This window comes from Tyto alba, unplaced genomic scaffold, assembly GCF_018691265.1.
Source record: "Tyto alba isolate M040663 unplaced genomic scaffold, T.alba_DEE_v4.0 Super-Scaffold_13, whole genome shotgun sequence".
Taxonomy (NCBI): Eukaryota; Metazoa; Chordata; class Aves; order Strigiformes; family Tytonidae; genus Tyto; species Tyto alba.
Genome location: NW_024881275.1, coordinates 17,322,800 through 17,346,752, shown reverse-complemented (window position 1 = coordinate 17,346,752; position 23,953 = coordinate 17,322,800). Strand labels below are relative to the sequence as shown.

At 42.4% G+C, this 23,953-nt stretch overlaps 1 protein-coding gene across 2 annotated transcripts in view; it reads right to left on the bottom strand.

The window, feature by feature from the left end:
- ACO1 (aconitase 1) overlaps positions 1-19,666 on the bottom strand; it is a 38,163-nt gene extending 18,497 nt beyond the window's left edge. The window contains exons 1-5 of one of the 2 annotated variants that reach the window (XM_042787960.1): positions 19,578-19,666; positions 9,043-9,163; positions 7,131-7,299; positions 2,204-2,341; positions 50-119 (exon numbers count right to left, since the gene is read on the bottom strand). In XM_042787960.1, the coding sequence (XP_042643894.1) occupies positions 50-119; positions 2,204-2,341; positions 7,131-7,299; positions 9,043-9,139 (474 nt within the window). In that variant the 5' untranslated portion in view covers positions 9,140-9,163; positions 19,578-19,666. Of the gene's footprint in view, positions 1-49; positions 120-2,203; positions 2,342-7,130; positions 7,300-9,042; positions 9,164-19,382; positions 19,489-19,577 lie in introns of those variants that run through there. The other variant, XM_042787959.1, reaches the window with a different exon arrangement.
- Between the last annotated feature and the right edge of the window lie 4,287 nt (positions 19,667-23,953).

Below are 23,953 nucleotides of genomic sequence, written 5' to 3'. Positions count from 1 at the left end.
CTGTTCATTTCATTTTTCCCCATGAAAATAGGATTAATTCTTTCAGTACCTTTAAGAATTCAAACCTTTCTCTGTTCCTTTCAAATTCCAGGTCCTGGTTTTTTTGCAAGCTATCTGATCTGCAAGTGAAAATAATCAGCTGTCAGAACCAAAAGTGTTCACCTGAAATTTATGCCTGGTCAGATATACCCAAAGGTTGAAAGAAAATAAATTATTAGCCAATGTTAATGCTGATGAATCTCATCTTTTTAATCTCACTGCAGCTGTGAACTGCAGGCAAACATGAAAAGGAAATCTTACGAGATAATACCTGATGTCTGCTTCAAATGTGAGTGCTGATCTGCCTATTACATACATGGCAGGCCTAAAACTTGCAGCTTGGAAGAAGCTACACTACATGTTAGAGCAATGTGAAGTTTCCAACACCTAAATCAGAAGCAATCAGCAAAGCAGTAAAGGGAACTTCAACACAACGGCACTGAAACTTCATTTTTAAAAGTGATCAGCATTGATGATACAGTGCTGCCTGAAGCCCCAGTGTTTCAAAGCAGACAGAAACAAACTTTTCACTTGAATCAGCTGCCTAACTTAGACCTGAAGGGTTTGAAAGACCTGAAGCGTAGGGCTTCAATGTTCTCTCCATGTATACGAGTCTCACAGAAATAAAATGAGGCTATGACAAAAAGTAATTATTTGAAAAAAAATCATCTAAATGAAGTACCAGATACTACTGATAGAATAAAATGAATATTAAAATATTACAAAAAAAGAACCGTAATAGTTGATTTTGTCCTATGGTAAAGATTAAATCATATCTTGTTCACAAAGAAATACACTGTTTCCCAAAGATCTTAAAAAACTGTGATGCAAATTAAAAAGAAAAAAGGTTAAGATTCTAGTTTAATAGATTAGTGCTAGAACACCCACTACCCCAGAGATCAGTCTTTAGATGATGATTTCTACTTTTGCAACTGTTTCTAAACTCCTTAGTGTTAAGACTAAGAATAGCTATATCTTTAGAAAAAAGTTAAAGGGAGATGATTTTTGACCATTACATAAGTCAAAATTTTTTGGCCCTTTTTCTCCCTGCCAACTATGAAATGGCATCAGTGAGAATTTGTATCCTTACTAGTCTACAGTTAAAAAAAAAGGTAGGAAAAATGTTATGTTTGAAAACTGACTGGCAACATTTTTCCATAAAGCAGGCTTTGCTATACATTTCTGCTCGGAAGTTATTTTTTTTTTAAATTCTAAAGGAGCCTTTAAATATTGGCACTGCAAAAGTGCTCTTCATGTTCTTTAATTTTCACCTTCTAGGAATTTTGTTTTTTGCAATGCTATGACTCAAGTGACCTGCTTTAAAACTATCTCTTATAGAGGACAATAAATATACAGAGTATTTTAGCAAGCAAGGTAACTGCAGACCAAAAAATTTCAGGAGTCTAGAAGACAGAAGGAAGCCACAGAGAAACATGTAATTGCAGGACCTGTTTGGATGAGTAGTTCAGTAGGCCCATGTTTAGATACTGTGGAGGGCAGAAGGACCCCTATGCAGAGGTCTTGTATTTCGTTGTGGGTCTAGTCAGTGCAAGTGAATGTTAATCTATTTGTAGCGTGCTGAGGATTGAACAGCATTATGTTTCTTTCCTGTACTTACAGGGGCCATATTAATCAGTGTCTTGTGTTCTTCTGTGTGGAGGCACTGAACTAGCAAACAGTTTCTCAGAGCTCGGCTAGGGCAGCTCAGGTCTTATTTAAATATATAACTCTTACATAAATATATAAAAAATATAAATATAAATTCTTATATAAATAAAGAGGAAAGGAGACATTCTTGCCTGTCCTTTCCAAAAAGTCCTACGGGGTCAAAAAAAGTACATGTGGAAAAAAGCTATTTCTGAGCAACCAATAATAATGCAGTATTATTATGGAAAATTATGATCACCACAGGTCTGGACTGAGCCTGCTTCTATTAACATTTAGTCCAGGCTTGTGCTGCTGAGAGATGCACCACAGAAAAAACAAAATTCCCCTGTCTAATTCACTGCAGCTGATACAACAGCCTAACTTAAACACTTCTTAGTGTCTAGGATATTATAGTCCAAGTGCTGAGAACATCACCAATGGAACTACCTTTATTATCAGTAACCAGATGCAGCTTACTTACTACCATGAAGAAGTAAGAGTTACTCTGTATCCCTACCTCCTGTTGAAATCAACTTGGATGGAGTGATCTATCACTAGATCAGCAGGACAGATAGGATTGATTTTTTCAGGGTCCCCACCAAGTTTCTTCACAGCATCACGCATTGCAGCAAAGTCAACAACAGCAGGTACCCCACTAAAACAGAAGAGAAATAGGCAAGGTGAAACAATTTGCTAAAGAAAAAATCCAACAAATCAAACACAGCCAAGATCCTGAGATGCAGAACAGATGCGTACTGTCCCATACAAAGCAAACCACAGCCTTACCCTGAGTTTTGGGATCATTATTGTATGGCAGAGCAAGTACCCTTGGGAAGACAAAATCAGAAGAGCAGAAGGGACAGAACTGTATCTGTATCCTGAGCACTGTACGAATGACAAGCTAAAACCAAAATTCATGAAGTAACAGAAGCAGTTTAACATGCTTGGCTGGGAATCTGGAAACTTAGTCCTAGTCAGCATTCCTTTGGGACCTTGAACTGGCTTCTCTTCTTTTGCTCTGTGCCTCTCCCTCCTCCCCAGTCTCTTTAAAAAAGAAGGGGAGAGGGAGAAAATTACAATGTCCTGTCTTTGATTCTTTGCTATGTTTACTTAGCTGAATTTAAGCCAAGGGTCAGCTCTTCAAAGTTTTGCAAAGCACAGTACAATTTTCTCCATAATTAGGGATGTTTGGTACTTTCCACACTTGAAGTGAAACTGGCAAAGCTGGGCATCAGATTTCTTAAATTACAAAGAATATGATTGCGAAACACCTTTGTAGAATAACTGCGTTTTCAGAAGTGGGTTTAACTGCCCTGGCAGATAACTGGACAAACACGAAAGGCAGAAATAAGGTGTACCATTAATCTTTACTAACAATTTTTTGTATTTACCACTGACAAAAGACCTTATATCACAAATGACATTCAAAGAGCACGTTTTCAGTCTATGGGCCAACATTCACAATTCTGCCTTCTCACATATCCTGTGATAAACTTGCAAGCTCTAAGCCCTTTTGACTCAGAAAAAAGTTAATAGGTCTTTTTCTCTATTTTTCTATGTCTCATTCATCCAAAATTATTTTTAAATCCTTAAATTAAGCCTTACCTCCTAAGTGAGGTTGGTAAACTATTGAGGGTCAAAGTAATGCACGTGAGTCTTTCATATATACTCCACTTCCAACTCAAGTTTACTCATAAGCAAGCAAGGAGTAGCAACCATAACTTCTGGCACTTCAACACCTATCCTACCTAATAGATCATACAAGTTTCCATATTTATTTTATCAAAGCTTCTTATGTTTCTCAGCACATACATTCTTAGCTCTACAGAGGTATGTACTACCATGACATTTTTTAGACTGAAAAACTCTCTTGCATTCCAGCCTATCTGATTTTGCTGGCTGCTGAGACAAAAAGAGCTGCCTGATGTGCTTGTACAGATCTGGCACCATGCAGTAACCCACTGAGAACACTACATTTCTGCAAGAGCAGCCCAAAGCAGTAAGAGTTTATGTTTTCAACTCTAAGGAAGCTATTGTAATTTTAAAATGTGTCAGAAACAATGCAAGAAGAAGAAAAAAGGCTTTGCAATTCCCACAGAATTTTATCTTGAAAATCCTGTTTACAAAAACAAAGAGAAAAAAGGGTCCGCATTATCCAACTTTGACACAACTAACTGATGTTCTTCAGCAGTCTGAAGTCATTTGTTGCCCCAGATTATGCATGTTCCAAGGAGAACAGCAAATACTATGTTATGCTACCTAGGTGGATTTGAGAGAAGGCAGGGGTGGGAAGAAGGGAGTGGAAAGTTTATTTTGACAGCTTACAAATGTTATACAATTGAAAAGGAACAGATACAGCATCCATCTACAGTCTTAGAAGAGCTCAGGATAATTACAGAATGACCAGATCTATGAAATTCGCTAATTCTAATCCAGGACACATGAATGTAATTGTTGTATTGCTTCTGGAAGGTTGCCAAAGCTGCCAAAAGATCCCACTCAGAAGCCTGTTCGAGAGCTTGTTCTTCATGAATGCAGCAGCTCCACAGACTTATAGGCACATTTTTAAAACACAGCAAGAGAATAGGGGGTAAGAAAGAAGTGCAGTAACAAAGGGAACTATGTTTGCTTGAAAATTTGTCTTCTTCTGTGCTCCAGCTTTTTAAAATCCTAACAACAGCCACTGGGTAAAAAATGGCTACGAAATCAGCACTTTTTTCAGTTGAGGCTTTGCCAATTTTTCCTAATGTCTTTAGGAGTTGAGCTGTACTGGGTCTCTAGCACCTCGTCAACCGTTGGGAAAATGCAGAACAGAAGGTATGACAACTGAGACACATTAGTGTTCTGAGAAATAAAATCAAGCCACAGCTTAACAGCATGGGGCTTACCACTAAACTCTTTTACAAAGGCAGAGGACAAAGGTACAAAGGACAGTGGACTTGAAAGGCAAATGCAGTACAAAAAACATTTAGAAGCTATTGTTCCACCTGAAAATTGACCTTCCACATCTACAGGGGACATTTATAAGCTGACATGGGGACTAACTACACTGCAGTAACAAGACTCAGTTTTCACAGTCCATTAGATATGAATCTCAATATGTATTTCTGGGTAAAAGTAGACATCTTTTTCAATAGCAGAGAAGTTTTAAAAAATACATTTGGTATAATATTGACTTGTAAGAGAAAATAATCATAGAATGGTTTGGGTTGGAAGGGACCCTAAAAACCACCTAGTTCCAACCCCCCTGCCCCGGGCAGGGCCCCCTTCCCCCAGCCCAGGGTGCTCCCAGCTCCGTCCAACCTGGCCTGGAACCCTTCCAGGGAGGGGGCAGCCACAGCTGCTCTGGGCAACCTCTGACAGTGTCTCACCACCCTCACAGTGAAAAACTTATTCCTTACATCTTATCTAAATCTACCCTCTCTCAGTGTAAAGCCATTACCCCTTGTCCTATCACTGTATTCCCTGATAAAAAGTCCCTCCCCATCTTTCCTGCAGGCCCCCTTTAAGTACTGGAAGGTCACTACAAGGTCTCCCCGGAACCTTCTCCAGGCTGAACAACCCCGACTCCCTCAGCCTGTCCTCACAGAGGAGGTGCCCCAGCTCCCCGATCTTCTTCGTGGCCCTTCTCTGGACTTGCTTGAGCAGGTCCATGTCCTTCTTATGTTGGGGCCCCACAGCTGGATACTGTTCCAGGTGGGGTCTCACAAGAGCCGAGCAGAGGGGCAGAATCCCCTCCCTCGACCTGCTGGTCACACCTCTCTTGATGCAGATCAAGATACAGTTGGCTTTCTGGGCTGCAAATGTACATAGCCAGATCATGTTGAGGTTCTTGTCACCCAATACGCCCAAGTCCTTCTCTGCAGGGCCACTCTTAATCCACTCATTGTCCAGCCTGTATTTGTGCTTGGGATTGCTGCCACCCTCGTGCAGGACCTTGTGCTCAGCCTTGCTGAAATTCATGAGGTTCGCATGAGTGCATCTCAAGGTGGGTTATAATGCTGTGGCTTATAAATGCGTATTGAAAAGGGGAGAAAATTGTAAGCAAGAGCCCCTGGGGAAAAAAAGAAAAAAAAAAAAAAAAAAGAAAAAGAAGGAAAAAAAAAAAAAAGACACACACCCCCCCCAACAACAAAACCCATAAACTCTGAATTCCTTTATTTGGATGCAATTTATCCATCCCATCTTCTTCCCCTCTGTTTCGAGGAGTTTCATATTTATTTCTCCATCCTGAAGCACTTAATTTAATGCTTTTATCATGAGCATTCATCTCTTCAAGTGTTGTCTGTAGCATGACATCCAGGAAAGCTGAAAAAAGTCTTTCCAAGCATTTCACTGCTATTCTTTCCGTCTCTCCTGGGTCTGAGTGAATGGTGGGGTTTTTGGTAGCAGGGGAGGGAGCTAGAGGGGTGGCCCCTGTGAGAAGCTTTTTGAAGCTCCCCAGCACCAAATCAGACACTCCTCTGACACAAGGACGAGCCAATCAGCTGCACCTCTGCAATAACGTATTTAAGATGGAACCTGGGAGGAGGAGTTGGAGTTGTGACATCTGCATGAACATCAAGGTCAGTGGAGGAACAAAAGAAGAAAGGAGGGGGTAGGTGTGCCGGAGCAGAGAGACCCCTGTATCCTGTGGTGAGACAGCAGGGTAGATCCCCCTGCCACCCATGAAGGTCTGTGGTAGAGCAGACACTGATTTATGGCCCGTGGGGTGCCCCACACACTCAATTATGGTGGCTGCACCCAAAGGCAGCCAGGATCCTATGGGAAGAAGCAGCCCCTGCTGTTGTAGTTCAGCGCTGGGAAGACTGCAGCATGCAGAGGTGTCTCATGCCAGAGCAGCTCAGGAAGGGCTGTGGCCTGTGGGAGGGACTCAAGTCAGAGAAAAGTTGGGGAGGACTGTCTCCTGTGAGGGGGGGACCACACTGGAGCAGAGGGAAGAAGTTCCAGAGTCTCCACCCTCTCCAAAGATGGAAGAAGCAGCAGCACTGACTGCACCCCCCCATTCCTTGTCCCCTGCGCTGCTGAGCAGAGAAGGTAGAGATATCAGGAACAAAGATGAACCCAGATAGAGAGAAAGGTGGGAGGAAGGTGTTTTCAAGATGTGGTAATGCTTCTCACTATCCTACCCTGTCTGTTAAGTGTTGTTGTTGTTAGTGTCTGTAATAAATTTATGTTCTTTTTTTCTTCCCCTAACGAGTCTGTCTTTTGTCCATGACCGTAATGGGTGATTTATCCCTCCCTGTCCTATATCAAATCCCAAGTCTTTGCTTATTTTCTCCTTTTCAGCACTGGGGGTGAAGGGGAGAGTGAGTGGCTGCATGGTGCTCAGTTGTCCTCTGAGCTCAAACTACAACACCCTCAGCTCACTCCTCCACCCCAAGCTCAGCATTGTTGCACTTTCAAGAGCCCCTCTTCCTGGCTTTGGAGAGCATCAGACTCACGTGAAGTCTTGCAGAATAACTCTTGCAGGCTTAAACGGGACTTCAACATTCTTGTGTTGCACGACTTTCCAGTTGAGAATATTCTCAACATCTTCCTTCTTCACTAGGAAATCATCACAGTTACGGATCGCTGCTTCCAAGAGGACTCGAATAGAAAACGGCAGGCGCGCTGCATGGGTAAGAGACAAGAAACAAATTAAGTTTTTACCTTACGGTATATGTCAGCAAGTGCAGAGTTCCACGCCTGAGGCAGACAAGTCTGAATGCTGTCCCTCTATGCTCTCAAGGCTTTATCCCAAATTATCAGACACCCTTTTCTAGCCTCCAGCTTTGTCAGGAGGTCAGTGCTAACTGCTCTGTTCCACTCAATTCATTGAGCAGATTTATTATCTCAGTCCCTGTGAGACAGTAGGCTTCTTTGCTGAATGGACTCTTTTCCACTGCTCTTCCATCCTCCACAGCAATACTACTCTGAAAACATGCTGTGCTCACCTTGTTTCTCTGCAGTTTCCTCTCACTCTTGCCACTGCACAAAGTCATTTAAGTGCACTAGAAAAACATAATTTTCTACCTGACATGTTGGAAAGTACAGCTTCAGTGGTCTAGGCAGTCCATTCTTCTCCAGAGATGGAGAATTAAACTAAACAGCAGTAAGACTGTGCATCTGCTAATCTTCTTTTACTTCAAGATAGAAATACTTCTAGAAGGTGACACAAAATATTATTAGAGCAGTTCTGACAGCTTTATTACAAGCAATGGGTGTGAAGAAAAAAAATAAAAGTTTCTCAGGCCTTCCTCTCCTGCTCCGCTGTAATAGCAGCTGTCTGATTTCCTCTCAGGATATTTATATCCAAAAATCTCTTGAGAAGTTTGTCTCAACTTTCTACAAAGGGCACCCAAGACACAAAGTCACTTTAATCACAGTGAGACCTCATTACTGCTATCATAAAAAAACGCTGACTATTATTCGGGACACAGCTATTCAGAATCAATAGCAGGGGGTGTCTGTTGGTTTTTATTGTTTTGTTGTTGTTGGTTTGGGTTTTTTTTAAATCTTCTCCCCCCACCCCCACCCCTAATCCCATTCTTCTGTTGCTAAGTTATTCCATTTTTCTGGTGGGTAGTAAGAATTGCATCCTTTTTTTCTTTAAAGATTCTGGAGTTTATCACTCTTGGAATCCTAGAATGGATCAACTGGTAATACCATATATGTATTTGTCTTTTTCTTAAGACTCATCTCTGCTTTCAACACACCGAGTCTGACATTAATTCATTTCTCATTTATACACAATCTGGGCCTGCAATGGATATGTGTTACTGATGTTCAGAGAAAATGTTCCTCCTCTTGCCTCCTGAATTTTCCTTAATCACCTGTCTCCTGTTTGAAAGAGGAAAAATACCCAACACAGACAGCTCTAAGCTGTAGATACTTGCTTTCTAAGTCAGTGGCACAGATTGGAAGATTTTAACTTGTGCCACATGGAAGATGCCTAAGCACATTCAGGAAGTGTCCAAGGAACTAAAGAAAAAGCCTCCTCGGAAAGGATTTTCTAGCTACTACTCTCTTAAAGCTGACAAATCTTTCTGGATGATTCAGTTCTATCAGTGTTAGGTCCTTTTACAGTAGCATAGCAGTATGTGAGAAAATTTGTTTTGCCTAGTCCTCCTCATCTACTCAAGGAAAACAAGACTGCTGTGTGCACAGCACATTCAGAAAATAATAGTGTGATCTTGCCATTATTTCCATAGTTCTAAATTGCCAGAATTAAATTTTGCTAAAATTTTGTTTTCGAGAACCATCTTTTGAATTCATAGTTCTCTCCAGAGACCAAATATCATCCAATGTTGCAATGTCTTTTCAGATTCTGTTCATCAGTGTTAACAAAAGGCTTTCTTTATGTTGCCAACATACCATATCTCACATCTTCCAATTTGCTCAGATTAAAGAACTTCTTCAGAGGCTGTTTAGGGTCCAGTGGCTCCACAATCCGTACAAAAGGGTTGCTCATGGTTATTCAAGACACTTAGTGTCCCTAAAATACAAAAGAAAAATCAAAGCCATTTTCATTACATCTGTCCTGCATACAAAGTACATGTCCCACAGTTCCATAAGGTATCTCTCCCACATACAATGTCTGTACCAGACAAAAAGTGGCTGCACAGCCTGTGTTAGTCATGCCCTTTCCCCCACAAATTTACATGTAACATGTCCTCAGAGATAAAAGGTCTGAAGCAAGATAAGAGCATTGTGAAAAATACAGTTGCACCACATGGGTTACAAAGGAAGTTCAATGTCTGCACTATTCTATTCCTTACCGGCTTCTAAAGAGCCTTTTGTGCCTCTGGGATCCACAAACCACCACAACAATATGGTCCCATTTCTTAAGTGCCATTGGTCTAAAGCTAATCTGACAGGCATATACATTAAAAGTTAAACCAAATTCAACTAAAACAGAAAACGCAATAGTTTTGCTTGAGCCAGAGAGTGTTACAGGCTGAGATTACAAATCCTGACTATCAGAGACACAAGGAACCTTCCTGATTTGAGAAAGATTTGTTAGGGCCACCACCACCAAAAAAAAAAAAAAAAAAAATTAAAGTAGACTCTGTTGTAAACACCATTTCAGTTTGAGAACTTTTTGTCTTTGTAGCTGTTCTAATGGTTTACTGGATAGAGCATTCCACTGGGACCTAGGACTTCTAGGGTTCACTTATATAAGTAAAAGTACCCTGATATAGTAGCAATTATTACAGCCAACTAGCATACAGGGGACTAAATTCACTCTAGAAATATCTCTCAATCTCCAGAAAAGGTTAACTGCATGTAAACTGCCTAATGGAATAGTTCCTAGGACACTCTTAAGACCCGAACTCTGCCCAGAGCTCTTTTAGGAGTGTTGGCTTAGGCCAACACAGGCCAAGGAGCAAGCTAACTATTTAACAGTACGGACAATTCTCTTGCAGTGCCTGGCAACATTCCCAGTCACGACTAAAATTTTTTTTAGAAGAGAGATAATCACAGGCCGGATTTACAGATCTGTTGTTGTTTTCCCACAGCACTGTTCCTGTCTTCATTCAAGTAACATTATCTCCTCTTGTCCCAGGTTTTCAAACCAAAACATCCCCCTACAAGGTATGAGATGCATATCCTTTGACAGGCCTTGGTGCCTGTTTGGTGCAAAGGGATGCACAAAGTCCAGTATTTATTAAAAACAGTTAATGCAAGGCCAAAGAGTGAATTAACTCATTTCAGTCTCATTGACTGTTCAGGGAATATTACTATGTGGAGTACATTTATGGGGGATTTTTAAAGTATTCCAGCATAAATCACATTTCACCTATTTTGAAGACAACAACCAAGTTAGAGATTAGATCAAAATGGAAAATTAGCAGAAATGGCAACAAAGGAATGTCCAGGGTGTAAAACAGCAAGATACCATAAAAGAAAGAAAAATTTCCAGAATTCTGTCAGGCAAAACAGTCAAAGTTTCTAGATAAAAACTGAAATGCCCAAGGAAGACAGAAATGTAGGTAAATGAACAGACTGCAAACACCACCACCACCTCTCTTCCCCGCCCCCCCCCCCCCAATATATCACCTCTGACATTCCCAAATACAAGTTATTTTCTGAGATTCCTCTTCCCAGCTTTGCAGATAGCCATCCTGCACACAAGCCCATCAAGTTCTAGGTGTCATCTTTAAACAGCATGAACTACTCAGCTATTCCTCTTCTAAGCAAACTTTGTGTTTCTACGACTGAACATGATCAAATTAGACTGCTTACTTCCTTGCCTTGCCAGCTATGCTCCTGATGAGCTTTATTTTCTGCCTTCCAAGCTGAGAACTTTGTTTTATGCCTATCTACTTCTCATGGGAAAGTCTAAGGCTAGCTGAAGATAGAAAATGCTGAGATATCCCCTGACAGATAAAGCAGATCATCACTTTGATATGACCATGAGTCCACTGTACTCAGTTCACATATTCTCATCTAAGTATAAATTGCAGCTGCAATAGTTCCCATCCAAGTCAGTGTCTTGGCAAACCACAGCAGCAATTCAAGATGCGATGACATACTATCTACTTGTTATCATTTCTTTTCCAGATGTCACCTCTTCCCTGAACACAGCTTTTTTAGTTCACAGTATGAGATACTTCACTACAAACCTGCTTTCATCAGTGAGTTACGCAAATAGGCCGAACTGTGGGGTGACCAACACTTGTTCTTTTCGCCTTCCTCGTCACATGGATATGACACTCTTACAACCCTGTCAGACATTTAGAAATCCCCCAAAAGAGGCAAAGTATCTATAAAAAATACCAACTTGCAGCAATGCTGTAGCAAGCTTCATAGGGCTGGAGAAGCCTCAGTCATACCAATCACTATTTCTAGACAGTAAATTATAAACCAGGTGACCACAGCACAGAACTCAAGCTAGTGATGTGCCAGAAAAGATGCGAGGGAGCAATACTCTGCAGACTGAGGACACCAAAAATTTTTAAGTAATCACAGCAATAGGTACAGATTAACTTGTGATTGCAGCACAGAATATTTATTCATGTTTTGCAGGCACTGAAATGTAAATACGCAAACAGCCTAGCACACAGGGGAGCCAAGGTCTGTCTGCCAGGGATTGGTGCAGTGTGCAGGATCACATGCATTGACCATGGCCAGTGCCTCATGACCATGGTAATAGCTGATCACATGTACTAAAGAAAGCACTTGATCTTCTGCCTAACAACCTCAAAACTGTGTGGAGGACACATCTGAAACGGGATTCCACATAGTGATCCTCAGGAAGACAGAAGAACAGATTAAGAGGTTTCTAATGGAAAGAGCCACTAGCCACCCACACAAACAGCTCACCCCTGGACCTGGAAAACGGCAGCAACTCTAGCCGAAGATACTCCCCCTCTCCAGTTACCCACACACACTTTCTTTAGTGTTTGTGCCATTCTGGACACAGCCCTAGGACTCCAGGGGTTTCAGCTGACTGAAATCTATGTAAATGGTTTAACTGAGTTAATTAAAAAAAAAAAAAAAAACATATATATGTAAAAAGGAGCAGCATCTCATTACTGGAACCTACTTAAAAGGGTTGCATGACTTGTATAAAGTGTACCAGACAAACAATAACTTTATTTTAGCCCTTCCTGTGCCTACTAATATAATTCTGTGAACATTGATAATCTGGCTCGTACTAATGCTGATCATCAAATCTAAACTCCTTAACTATCAATATTGTTTTCCATTCATCTTGTTACATCAATGCAGTTGCTTAGCACTGTGCCACCCAGCTCTATCTCTTACCACAGTATGCCTCGAATTCATCCACAGACTGCACATGAGCTCATCACAGAAAGTCTGATTTCTGTTTTTTCTTACTCTCAGCTCCACTTCTTTCTGCCCCAGGGAAGCAAAAGGGCAGAAGGATTCTAACCATGAATACGAGGAGGGGCAAATGTATATGGACATGGTCATAACTTTCCAAATATAAAAAATGGAAGCTGGTTTTTGCACGTGCAACATTTGCCCTTCCAAGTAGAGAACAAACCTCTGGCTTTAACAGCTGTGCCACACTGTATCCCTAGATATGACACAGTGGGGTTCAAATTTCTCTGGCAACATGAGTTTTACATTGTGATACTCTAACAAAGCATTTGTACCAGCAAAATCTGAACACAACAACATTCCTCACTTCATCTGTGGTGAGTGGGTCAGCGAACTCAGCTTTTACCATGAGATCTCAGATGTTTACAAGCAACAAAAGGCCAGTGCAAAAACACCTACTGGCTCTACTGTAATGTGTGGGGATCTCTTTGGCAGCCTGAAGGAACACACCATTTGATGATCATTGCATAGGAAGTATGCACAAGTCCAAGGGGACAGAAGGAAAAAGGTGTCTCTAGCCTTCCTTCTTTCCTTGTCCTCTCTTAGAAGTTAATCAACTGAACCAAACACACTCAAAGCACAGAGTCTCATGCAGATCTCCACAAAAACGATTGAAGTATGTAACTTAAAATAACTTTTTTTTTTCTTTTTAAAAAAAAAGAACATTCATGGGAGATTTAAACATATGTTGCATGTGTTGATTTCAAATCTTAAGTTGATGTAACTTTTCTGAGTATCCATCTTAAACACAGTACTAGTCACATCACAACACCTTATATTGGAAAAGGACTTAGTTCAGTAATTGAGGTATTATTTAAAGCAGGTTCTTTACTGTGAGTCCTGAACTCTACTTCAGACCCCTTTAAAAGCAGCAGTGTGACTTGGAACAATTTCAACAAGCTGAAATTTTACCAAAATTAATGCAATTGAGAAAGCATCCTGATATATCCTGTAGTTTTACACTTGCAGAAATTATCTCATGCAGGCCGTAGAGAGGAAAAATGTGCTCTGTTTAGACTCTTATTATACTTGAGAGAATCTGAAGACACCAGAGCTGTTCTAGACATCACTTTATCATTTTTCTACTCTCTTCAGAGCTGCAGGAGAGCTTGAAGGTGAAAATGAATACAACAAATCAGGCTAAAAACAATCTCTTTCACACCACTTAAAAAAATATTACTATTTTAAAACATAACTGCTTTTATCTTCATTTGTTATACTGGATCAATATCAGCAATTATACTATTCTGTGTTTTTTCAGGGATCTCAGGGGAGCCCACTCATCTCTCACTACCCAGAATAAAAGAAAACCTTAGCGCATGGACTACTCTTCTGCTAAAATACACGGAGAGTAAATCATGCTCTTTCTGTGGTACATGACACGAGTGCTGACAAAAGACTCTTGATTAATAATAATCACATTTATTACACAAGTGCCTGAGGACAAACCAAGAACACGGATTTGTTTCATCTGACCTGCAGAAAGGAAAAAATGAAAAAAAAAGCCTCTGGATGACACAACTTCTGTCTAAGCTTCAGGCCATAAAGTAGGAACAGAACAGGCACAGTCGTTCAGCATTTTAGTACAGACATATTAATTTCACTTGGGGAAAGGGAACATCTCCAGCACTGATTTGCCTATTCCATCCTTGGTTTCTCAGCTGTCTTTCAAATTATGCGAGGGTGCCTATGTTATTAACAGGAAGAGTTCCTTTTAAGCTTCTATTCATAAAACTAAACTCACAATAACTTGACTGAAACAGATTTGAAGTAGTAAAACCTCTTTTTTCCTGGAGTGGGTAAATTCTCAGCCACCACTGGTAAGTACACACACAGCAAAGGAGCAGCTTCATTTGCACACTCTACCAGATGCTAGAAATGCTAGAAAAGGTTATACTTGGCCAAAGTAAAGGTGGTATTTTATCAGCCATCAAGAAAAGAAGGAAGGTTCAAACTTGCTGGTACTTGCAGAAAATCTGTGAAAAAACTTCTAGCTGAAAACTGGGGAAAGGAGAGGTGAGCTGGCAGAACTGCTATGATAAAAGCCCTTGCATGGCCATAAGCCAAAGGACAGAGGGAACCCTCATGGACTTGCTTAGAAAATAGAGCATTCTCCACACACACTGAATCTGATCTTACCACCTTCTTTTGTGATTATCATTCCTCCTCCTGCTACCCTGAGTTACTTCCCCTAGTTTTGTCCACTGAACCGACTGACATTCTGTGCATGTGTATGTATGTGTATGTATCTGTACTTAGCTGCTATGACAAGCACCTCTAAATAGCAAAAACAAGTAAGTAAAACAACCAAGGGAAGCTTCAGCAGAGCAGCAGGCTACTAAGTTGTAAATCCAACAAGACAATATTGAACATGTATTTTCTGACATTACTAAGAATTATATATAACTGAACATCACTTTTTAAACTGAGGGCTATTGCTCAGTTCCCCAACAGAAAATGAGCCTCTGCAATTTACATAGCTCTTCTTGTAGTTTCACGTTCTACTCAGCAATGGTCTTTAATTAAAAATGTTCATGACTACTTCCAGTTTACCTAAGGTATAGGGTATAGATCACTTAGCCATGAACAAAGATCTCATAGCAGGTCCAGCATGTAGGAACTTCTGTCCTATTGGAATTACAGCACACTCTGTGTATGCCTATCTTGCTTGTTTCAAGCAAGGAAGGAAAATATCCATGTTAAGTATATTGCTAGAAGTCTGCATTTTTGATATGGAAAGACAACCTCTCCAGTATTAGTCAGGTGTCTGCAGTAGTAAAATTTTGGTAAGTAAATCCATCCATAATTCAAGTCAGCTTAGAAAAAAAAATAATACAGATATTTGTGTGGTGGAAGAATAATTTTAGTTTAAATATCCAAGTTGCCCAAGAAAAATGTTTTTGTTACCATGGGAAAAAAAAAAAAAAAAAAAAAAAAAAACAACACAAAAAAAACCAACCAACCAGACAAACAAAAAACCCAAACAAAACAACCAACAATACAACAACAAAAAAACACACACAGAGAAAAACCTGGAAAAAAAAAAACCACCACCCAAAAACCCCACAATTGCCCCCAGCATTTAGATAGAGTTCAACACCACTACTAGAACAAGCAGAGTCTTGTTTTATAATGTATCTAGCTATAATTATTTATGGATGTGCACAGAACAGAGGAGTATAGCTACTGTTGCAATAATCACAGGTTTCTTGTTTTGATTAAGACAAGTTCTTACTATTTAACACTTAACTCTACCTGTGACAAATAAGGTCACCATATAAGAAATATAGAGTGCTGCACTACTGTAAGCAGTGTCAAGATTTTAGTGTTAACAGTGAGATATTTGAGATAGAATCTTTCTGTTTCTCCATTACACTGAGAAGTCCATCATTACATATAGATCCTTAAACACAAGTCCACTAACAATTTCATGACTGAGCAACTGGTATGAACTACACCATTATTGCACACTGGAAGAAAACGCAGTAATACGTAAAGGAGGGGTTTTTTTAAACACTCAAAGCAAAGTTACAAGGATTCCCTTTCAACTTTAATGCTCAAGAACTCTGTACTAGAACACAAATGGGACTCTGGACTGCGTACTTTACTGCTTTCTCCAGAGGCCTAAAACTTTGATTGCAGTGCCATAATATTTATTTATTCAGAGCCATAACGTGCTACACTTCCGGTGCACTGGACAGGTTACTAAGTGCATATTCCTATAATTTGTGTATTTCACAGGCTGTCAAAAGCATTCTGACCATTTCACTTTGTTAGCAGCGCTGTATTGCACATACAGGAACAGAAGATCTAGTTCAGAGATCAAGCTTATGAAATCAAACCTTTAGGTCTTAAAGTAACTCCAGCTCCAAGCGAGCTGGAAGTTTAGATCCATGACCAGTCTGAAGATGTGGATATTAAACTCCCTGATGTCATCCTCTGGAAAGCCAAATGCTATCTCTTCCCCCACTTCAATGCAGTTAGTCTACTTACTGCTTAAGGGACAGACAAAACACTTCTCTTGTACACATCTGGTCAGCTTTTGGTGACCCAGGTAAGCACACAAATCTAGTATCCTCAGACTCTGGAACACAATCTAGCCTTAAGTCAACAAACTCCAGATCCTAATTAAGAAGGCCTAAGTGTTAAAGAGAATGCTGTGTCAGCAGACTCATCACTGAGTGTTCTAGTTAAAAAGTAGAGACTAATTTTCTTTTTGTTGCAGGAAAATGAGCAGTACTGTGCCTGAGAATACAGGGAAACTTATTTGGAGGCTACAGAACACTGAAAAATGAAGCCTTGTATTTATTTTTTTTCCTTGAAAGACCAACTCTGAACTTTAACCTACTTCCTACCTCTGTACAAACTTGCTCATTTCCCCTATGTTAGCAGTCTTAGACTGTTCATTAACAACTATGCAGCATAGATCAGTTTTAACAAAGAACCAGCTTTCAGTGTTACTAAAAAAAAAAAAAAATCCAGTGTAAGACACAGAAACACATTCTCATAACACGGAAGTGCTGCAAGAAGTCTGGAATACTGAGAGTGCTGTAAATGTGTACAAAGGTTTGGTCTGAAATTTGCTTTCAATTTCAGTAGGCAGGATTAAGAAACATCACAGTATTGGTCTATTTGTTTCAAAGGGCTCAGTCTGTAAGCAGAACAAACACATATCTGATAAGATTTCATCAATTCCAACTAGCTGTTACCAAAGTTTAGTAGCCAAGCTCCATGGGCAAGCAAATTAAGTTCCCACAAAACATTTTTAATTTAACTGGCTTTTTCAGAACAGTTTTCCACAAAAAGACTAGGGGAAAAAAAACAAACAAACAAACCCCTAACTAAAAGCCCCAACCAACATTAAACACTTTCACAAGCTTCTGGTGTCCTGACCCTAGAATTGTGGGATGTCCCAGTTCCTGCAAGGAAGTGCCCAGTACCTAGAGGAAATCTGAACTAACCACTCCCTAAGGCAGCACTGAAGGCAAGAACCCTGAAAAATTCTTACCTCCTATTCATAAAAACAGAGCAGACTAGAAAGTAAGACCCTTCTATGCCTTCTCTCTGTTTCAAAAGAAGGAAAGGGACCACTCTTCAGTTCATATCCTTCCAGTGATCTTAAGTGGATTGTTACTGCAGGGAGGGAGAAAATTTCCAGCTATTACATGGTGAAATCCCACAGTGAAAGTTTATGTTGGAAAACACTAGCAAAAGAGATTTGATACTATTCTTATTATTTAAATATTAATAATATTTCTTCTGTGGTTTTCTGCAGCTATTGTTTCAGCTTTTCCACCACTTCTATAAAAACTTAATTGAACAGTATCAAAGTGGGAGTGTATTATCGTATGGATAAAGGGAACCAGGAAGAAAGAAAGATGCCAAATTATACATGTGATATGACAAAAAATGCCGTTTGAAAGCCCTATAGTCTTCAGTTCAGCAGTAGTCTGTATGATATGCTCCACAAAGCACCACTAAGTGATCAGACACCATCATACACTGAAAACCTCCCCAGGAATTTCCTCTATTTTACAAAGTCCAGGATGAATCAAGTATTGACAATTTTCCGAATAACTCCTCACACACACCACAGATCCTGGAGGGCACAAGAGTCAGCTGCACTTCCTAGTCTATGCATATTAAATTCCTCTTACTTTCTTTGAAGAAGTAACAATCCCCAGAAGTTTATTAAGACATTCTGATGGAGCACAATTGCTTTTAAGCAAAGCAATACTAAATAAACATTCCAATGTTAATATTTCTCTAGGGTGGGTGGTCTTCCTTTACTTCGGTATTGTGGATTGATAATGAGCCAGTCGAACAATAGCAACAGCACTGAGTGCTCAGAGATATTAATTCAATTCCAATTGTTTGGAGAGAGAATCCTCTGTTTTAGACCAAGTTTCCTGCTGATACTAAAGAATAATGAAGTCTAGACCGCTCCATCTTTCCCCCCACACACACACCCATGCTAGCTTTAGAGGTAGAAACCAAGTATCAAAGTACAACCTCCAGTTAAAAAATAAAAGGGAACTGTGGTGCTGTTATGAAACACGGCAATGCACTGAACCAGATACATGGGGACTAATCTGAACATACACCTAATCCAGATTGTGAAACTGGGCATCTCCACAGCCACAGACCTCGGTCAGGTTAGACTACAAGGCAAACACTTGCATCTGTCCTTCAACCTCCATGACTGGTATTGTTACAGAGCGCCTGCTGTCTGCCATGAGCGCAAACCAGATGATTTTACCACCGAAAACTGTTAAAACCTGTCACTATTTAATACAGACTTCACCTGGTAATGCTTTTCTTCCAGCCCTTCTCTGTCTTACCTACGTACGTTGCAGCTTCCTTGGGTTTTTTGCAACACAACTGGGTTTCTGTGTGCTTGATACGTACACTATGCCCTATCCTCTACTATTTAGGTACTACTGAAATACCAACAGACAAGGCTGGAGTTGTTCCAGTAGGAAAATTAATGGAAGAGCTCTGCCTAGATGAGTACAGGGCAGCACAACTTCTCTGCCACTCCCGCCCTTCGCTCGCTCAACCCCTTCTCCTCTCTCGCCGCCTCCCGCACCCGGTGCGAGCGGGCCCAGCGCGGCTCTCGGCGCCCACACCTCGGCCTCCCGGCGGGGCCCGGCCAGCCGCTCCGCTCCCCGGCCCCCGGCAGCGCGGCGGCACCGACCGCCGCCGGGCAGAGACGGGGTCGCGGAGCCGCCTTCCCCCCCCCACCCCCGCAGCTCCGAGCCGCTCCGCGGCCCCCCGCCAGCCGGGGCCGGCCCCGGCGCTGTCGGCGCCGGGAGGCGGCAGGAACCCCCGGGCCGCCGCCGGGCCGGCCTGCCCTGCCTTACCGCCGATCCTCGGGCCCGCACCCGCCTCAGCTCTGCCCCGCGGGGCGCGCCGCGACCCCACGCCTTCCCCCGCGGCCGGCAGGGCCCGGCACCGCCGCGGAACAGGGGAAGCGGCTGCCAGGCGCCCGAGTCGCGGTCACCGGGAGCGGAGGCGGGGGGGGGGGGGGAAGCGGGGCGGCCGGGGCCCGCACTCACCGCGGAGCGCAGGGAAGCAGAGCAGACCGCCGCCGCTCGTTGTCAGGGGCCGCCGGGCGCAGGGGCGGGACGGGGAGGGGCGGGCTGACTCCGCCCCGCCGCCCTCCAGGCCGGCCGCGACGGCATGGCGGGGCCCGCCCCGGCGGGGGAGGGCAGGCGGGCTGGCCGGGGCGCGAAGCCGGCCGGGCTTCTCCCCTTCCCGCCGGCAGCCTGCCCCTCATGGAGCCGCTGCCTTTCCGGGATGGGGCCTCCCCCCCGGCGACGGGGTGTGAGGCGAGGGAGCTGTGTCGTGTGTGGAAGGGTGGTCCCCCGAGGTCCGGGGGTGAGCAGGCGGGTGGCATCCGAGGCCGCTGCTGCCGGCAGAGCCGTTGCAGAGACAGGCACCATAAAACGGGCGGCGGGGCGTGGGCCGTGGTGTGCTGTGCCCCGCCGTGGGTGCGCAGCGCTGCCTGCCGGGGGGCTCGCTCGGGCTTTTGGAGGCGTCTGAGAGTCCCGTCGCCAAGGCCGGGACCTGAAAGTGATGGTTGAAGGGGTCTTGCGTGGGACTCGGCCTGGGGCGCAGGACTGCTTCCTGGTGGCCAGGTGACAGGAGAGGGACCTCAGGTTGCCTCTCGGTGCCTGGAGGAGAACTCACTGGCCTGCCGGCAAAACCAGCCTGTTACTTATAAACCCGGTCAAGATCAATATCGTGACGCCAATATTGAGGAACAGTGTCAGTGTACAGGATGTTCTAGAGGACCTAATTAACATCACCTCCACAGCCAAGTGCTATGAGCTGTTCTTCAGTGTCCAGCGTGCCCACAATGGATGAGCATGCAGTTTGAACCCAAACAAAGTAAATTCTAGGAAAACTTAGATAAATAGGAAAGGGGAGTTGCATAGAAAGAGTGTAGATGTGCCTTACTGGTCTGGAGAAGGTCTTGGAGAGCAGTGGCTAGGAGACTTGCTAACCGCTGAGAGTCTGAGCTGGAGGAAGAGACCAATAATATTTTGGGTTTTCCTTGAAGAAAGCTCAGACAAAGAGCAAACAGGGGTACTTGCTGGCTTTGGTGCAGAGCAGCAGGTTTTAGATGAGCAAGACAGTGCAAAGAGTGAAAATGGAAGTGCTTTGCTGTGCTTGGAAAGAAGGATGAAACCTAGAAAATGCCCAGGATGGCTCTCCGGGTTGGTTGTGGGTTGGATTCTTGCACACCAACCTGTGCTGGCAGATCCTCCCACCTACAATGTCCAGCTGAAACTTGCAGACCAGGGGAAATCCGTGGTAGGACCTCAGGGTCTAGCAAACAAGATACATTGTGTAGGATTTTTTTTTTTTTTAACTAAATACTGAAACCCGGGCTTTGGCACACCTGATTTTATTGGTCCAAGTAAGACTTCTAGGGCCTCTCTGTAGTTAAAGCTACTATTTTCTGACTTGACACCTCTAAATGTCATCTACAAAATACAGTACTTCAGTTATAATTCAAAATCTTTCCCAGGTTGGCATGTTTTCTGTTCAGCATAAATACCTCATGGAGTCATTCACATTTACTAAATTGTCTCTAGAATTGCATGAGTTTTCAGAATATATGATTTGCTTTAACAAGTGGTTAACTTGGACATGAAATTGCACATTCATAACACTCTTTTCAAACCTTTGGCTGGAGAGCTTCACAGGACAGAGTTTTTCAGAACAAAGTCATGTTTATAGTTTGGCAGTGGAAAGAGAAGGCCCATATTTTCTTCAGGACATCACAAAATAGTAGATGACTGTGGTGGTATGAGAAGACAGAGAATTTCTAAAACTGCCTTCCTTAGAGTTTTAGATGTTTCATTAATTGATATTTTTTTTTTTTTGTATAGATTTAGTTAATAGTAATAAAAGCACTTCAGTATGTTCCTCTTGGTGAGATTAAGTCCTGCAATAACTCTTTGGGTCACTTTCTTTTAAAAAAAAGTATTGTGATTTGTTGTTGTTGTTGTTTCTAACAGAACAGACTTCCAAAGCCCATGTGTGTCACTGAGTTTTAAATCATTAATAAAATCCTTCATACCTAGATACCAAAGTGATTGTTGTGAAATCTGATTGACCTAAAATCTCTTGGGCGAAGACAAGTGAAACTGCAGATCAGCAGCAAAAATGAGAAATCCATTCATCAGCTCTGACTTCCAGTGAGCATCTGCAAGGTTTGTGTTTTCTGTTCTGTGTGGAAGGGAGGCCTCTGAGGTTGGGGGTGGGAGGGAAGATTTCTTGCCACAGAAAGAGGCAGCACTGCTGCAGCATCTGCTGGTTGTATGTAAGGGCACAGAGGCCACAATGGGATTGGAAGATAGGCTGTTCATCAAAGGGTTTATGGTAATGCTGTCTGAAGGTTATGGCAGGCTAGTGCTTCCAGCATGAGTATTTGAGGCTGTTGTTCTTCTCAGCAGGACTGAGTTTACAATAATGTGGCTTATTTAGCAGATGATAAAAAGTTTGTGGGTTTGTCTTTCTCCCAATACTGCTAGGAGATGAGTACTACATTAGATCCATTGTTTGTAAGGGAGATATTTAATGAAATGGGTTCTTGGTTTTAATATCAGATTGCAAGGAAGTCCAATAGTTTTCTTGGGCAATCATGCATTGTGCTGCATCAGGGTTAAGGAAGTGATTTTCAGTTCTTGCAGCAAAGATGGACACAAATAGGAGTAACAGTGCCTTTCATGTTGTAGTCATGAGTGTCCCAGTGCTTGTGACTTCCTGTTTTTCAGGTTTTTTCATTAAATTATTTCACAGCAGATGAGGAACTGTGTGTCAGTCCTTCGTCTTTTCTATCTTACCAGGGAAATCAATTTACAAGAGGCTTGGCCTAACCTCAGATTCCTTCTAGAGTGTTCTTTAAGGTTATTTACCAAGCACTGTCCTAGAAGTCCAGGCAGTATATCATGTCTGCTCAATCCTTACCTGACTTCAGTGTCATGCCTCTAAACAAACATTTCACTCATTCTGATCCTACCAAGAAGTTACAAATTCTTGAGATTCCCAAGGGGCATCTTTCAGCTCATTACAGACAATAAAGCCTGAACGTACAGCAGTTAGTCAGTTAGCAGTTAGCCCCCAACATAAGAAGGATGTGGACCTGTTGGAGTGAGTCCAGAGAAGGGCCATGAAGATGATCAGGGGGCTGGGGCACCTCCCCTGTGAGGACAGGCTGAGAGAGTCAGGGTTGTTCAGCCTGGAGAAGAGAAGGCTCTGGCAAGACCTTATAGTGGCCTTCCAGTACCTAAAGGGGGCCTACAGGAGACATGGGGAGGGACTTTGTACCAGGGAATATAATGATAGGACAAGGGGTAATGGCTTTAAACTGAATAAGGGTAGATATAGATTAGATATAAGGAATAAATTCTTCCCTGTGAGGGTGGTGAGGCACTGGCACCGGTTGCCCAGAGCAGCTGTGGCTGCCCCCTCCCTGGAAGGGCTCAAGGCCAGGTTGGACGGGGCTTTGGGCAACCTGGTCTGGTGGAAGGTGTCCCTGCCCGTGGCAGGGGGGTTGGAACTAGATGGTCTTTAGGGTCCCTTCCAACCCAAACCATTCTATGGTTCTATGATTAGTAGACTTACATGTTGTGGTAGTCTCAGCTGATGACTGAAGTTGCAGCAATCTGTGATTGCTGCAATCGGTCTCAAACTGGGCTAGGACTGGGATGAGGGGGAGACGGTAGACTAGAACTGTCAGCCTAGAGGACCCAGAGCTTTTTGCCCTTTGAAGTAGCCAGCCCAAAGAAGTCTCCATTAGTAGCACAATCTGCATATGTCTTCCTGTTTTTTTCTGGCTATCTGCAATATAATGAAATCACCTGATGACATTTGCTTTGGAGTGCTGTGTCCCCACAAGCAGCATCTAAGGATACATCATAGAACGTACTATGTTCTGCACAGCATGATATGAATTAGTATTTTCAAATGAACTCAGCACTCAGTAAAAGTGTTTCATTCCAGGAGGGCCTCTGCAAACAAGTTTGGGAACTGGTGAGGTCATAGCTTGCAGGTTATGGTCTGCAGCTTGTCCTGAGTACGGGAAAATAAATTTGTTTGGCAGCACAAAAGATTTCATGCTTAGATTTCATTGTTAGTCATACTGTCATTGTACAACAGCACCAGTCTGAAAAGAGAGAATCTAGCATCTCTCAGAAGACCTGTTAGAAATACCAGAGTGGGTTCTTGTTAAGTAAGTGAGGGCCTGCTGCTTCTCTACCTTTAATTAGATGATTGTCCATCCTCTAAATAAAATCCTGTGGTCGTCATATTTTAATAAATATATTACAATTTGCTGCTGCTCTTAGCACTGAATTACTTAAATGCCTTTCTTTAAATGAGCCTTCAATTCATGTAATTGCAGTAATGCTTACTGAACTTC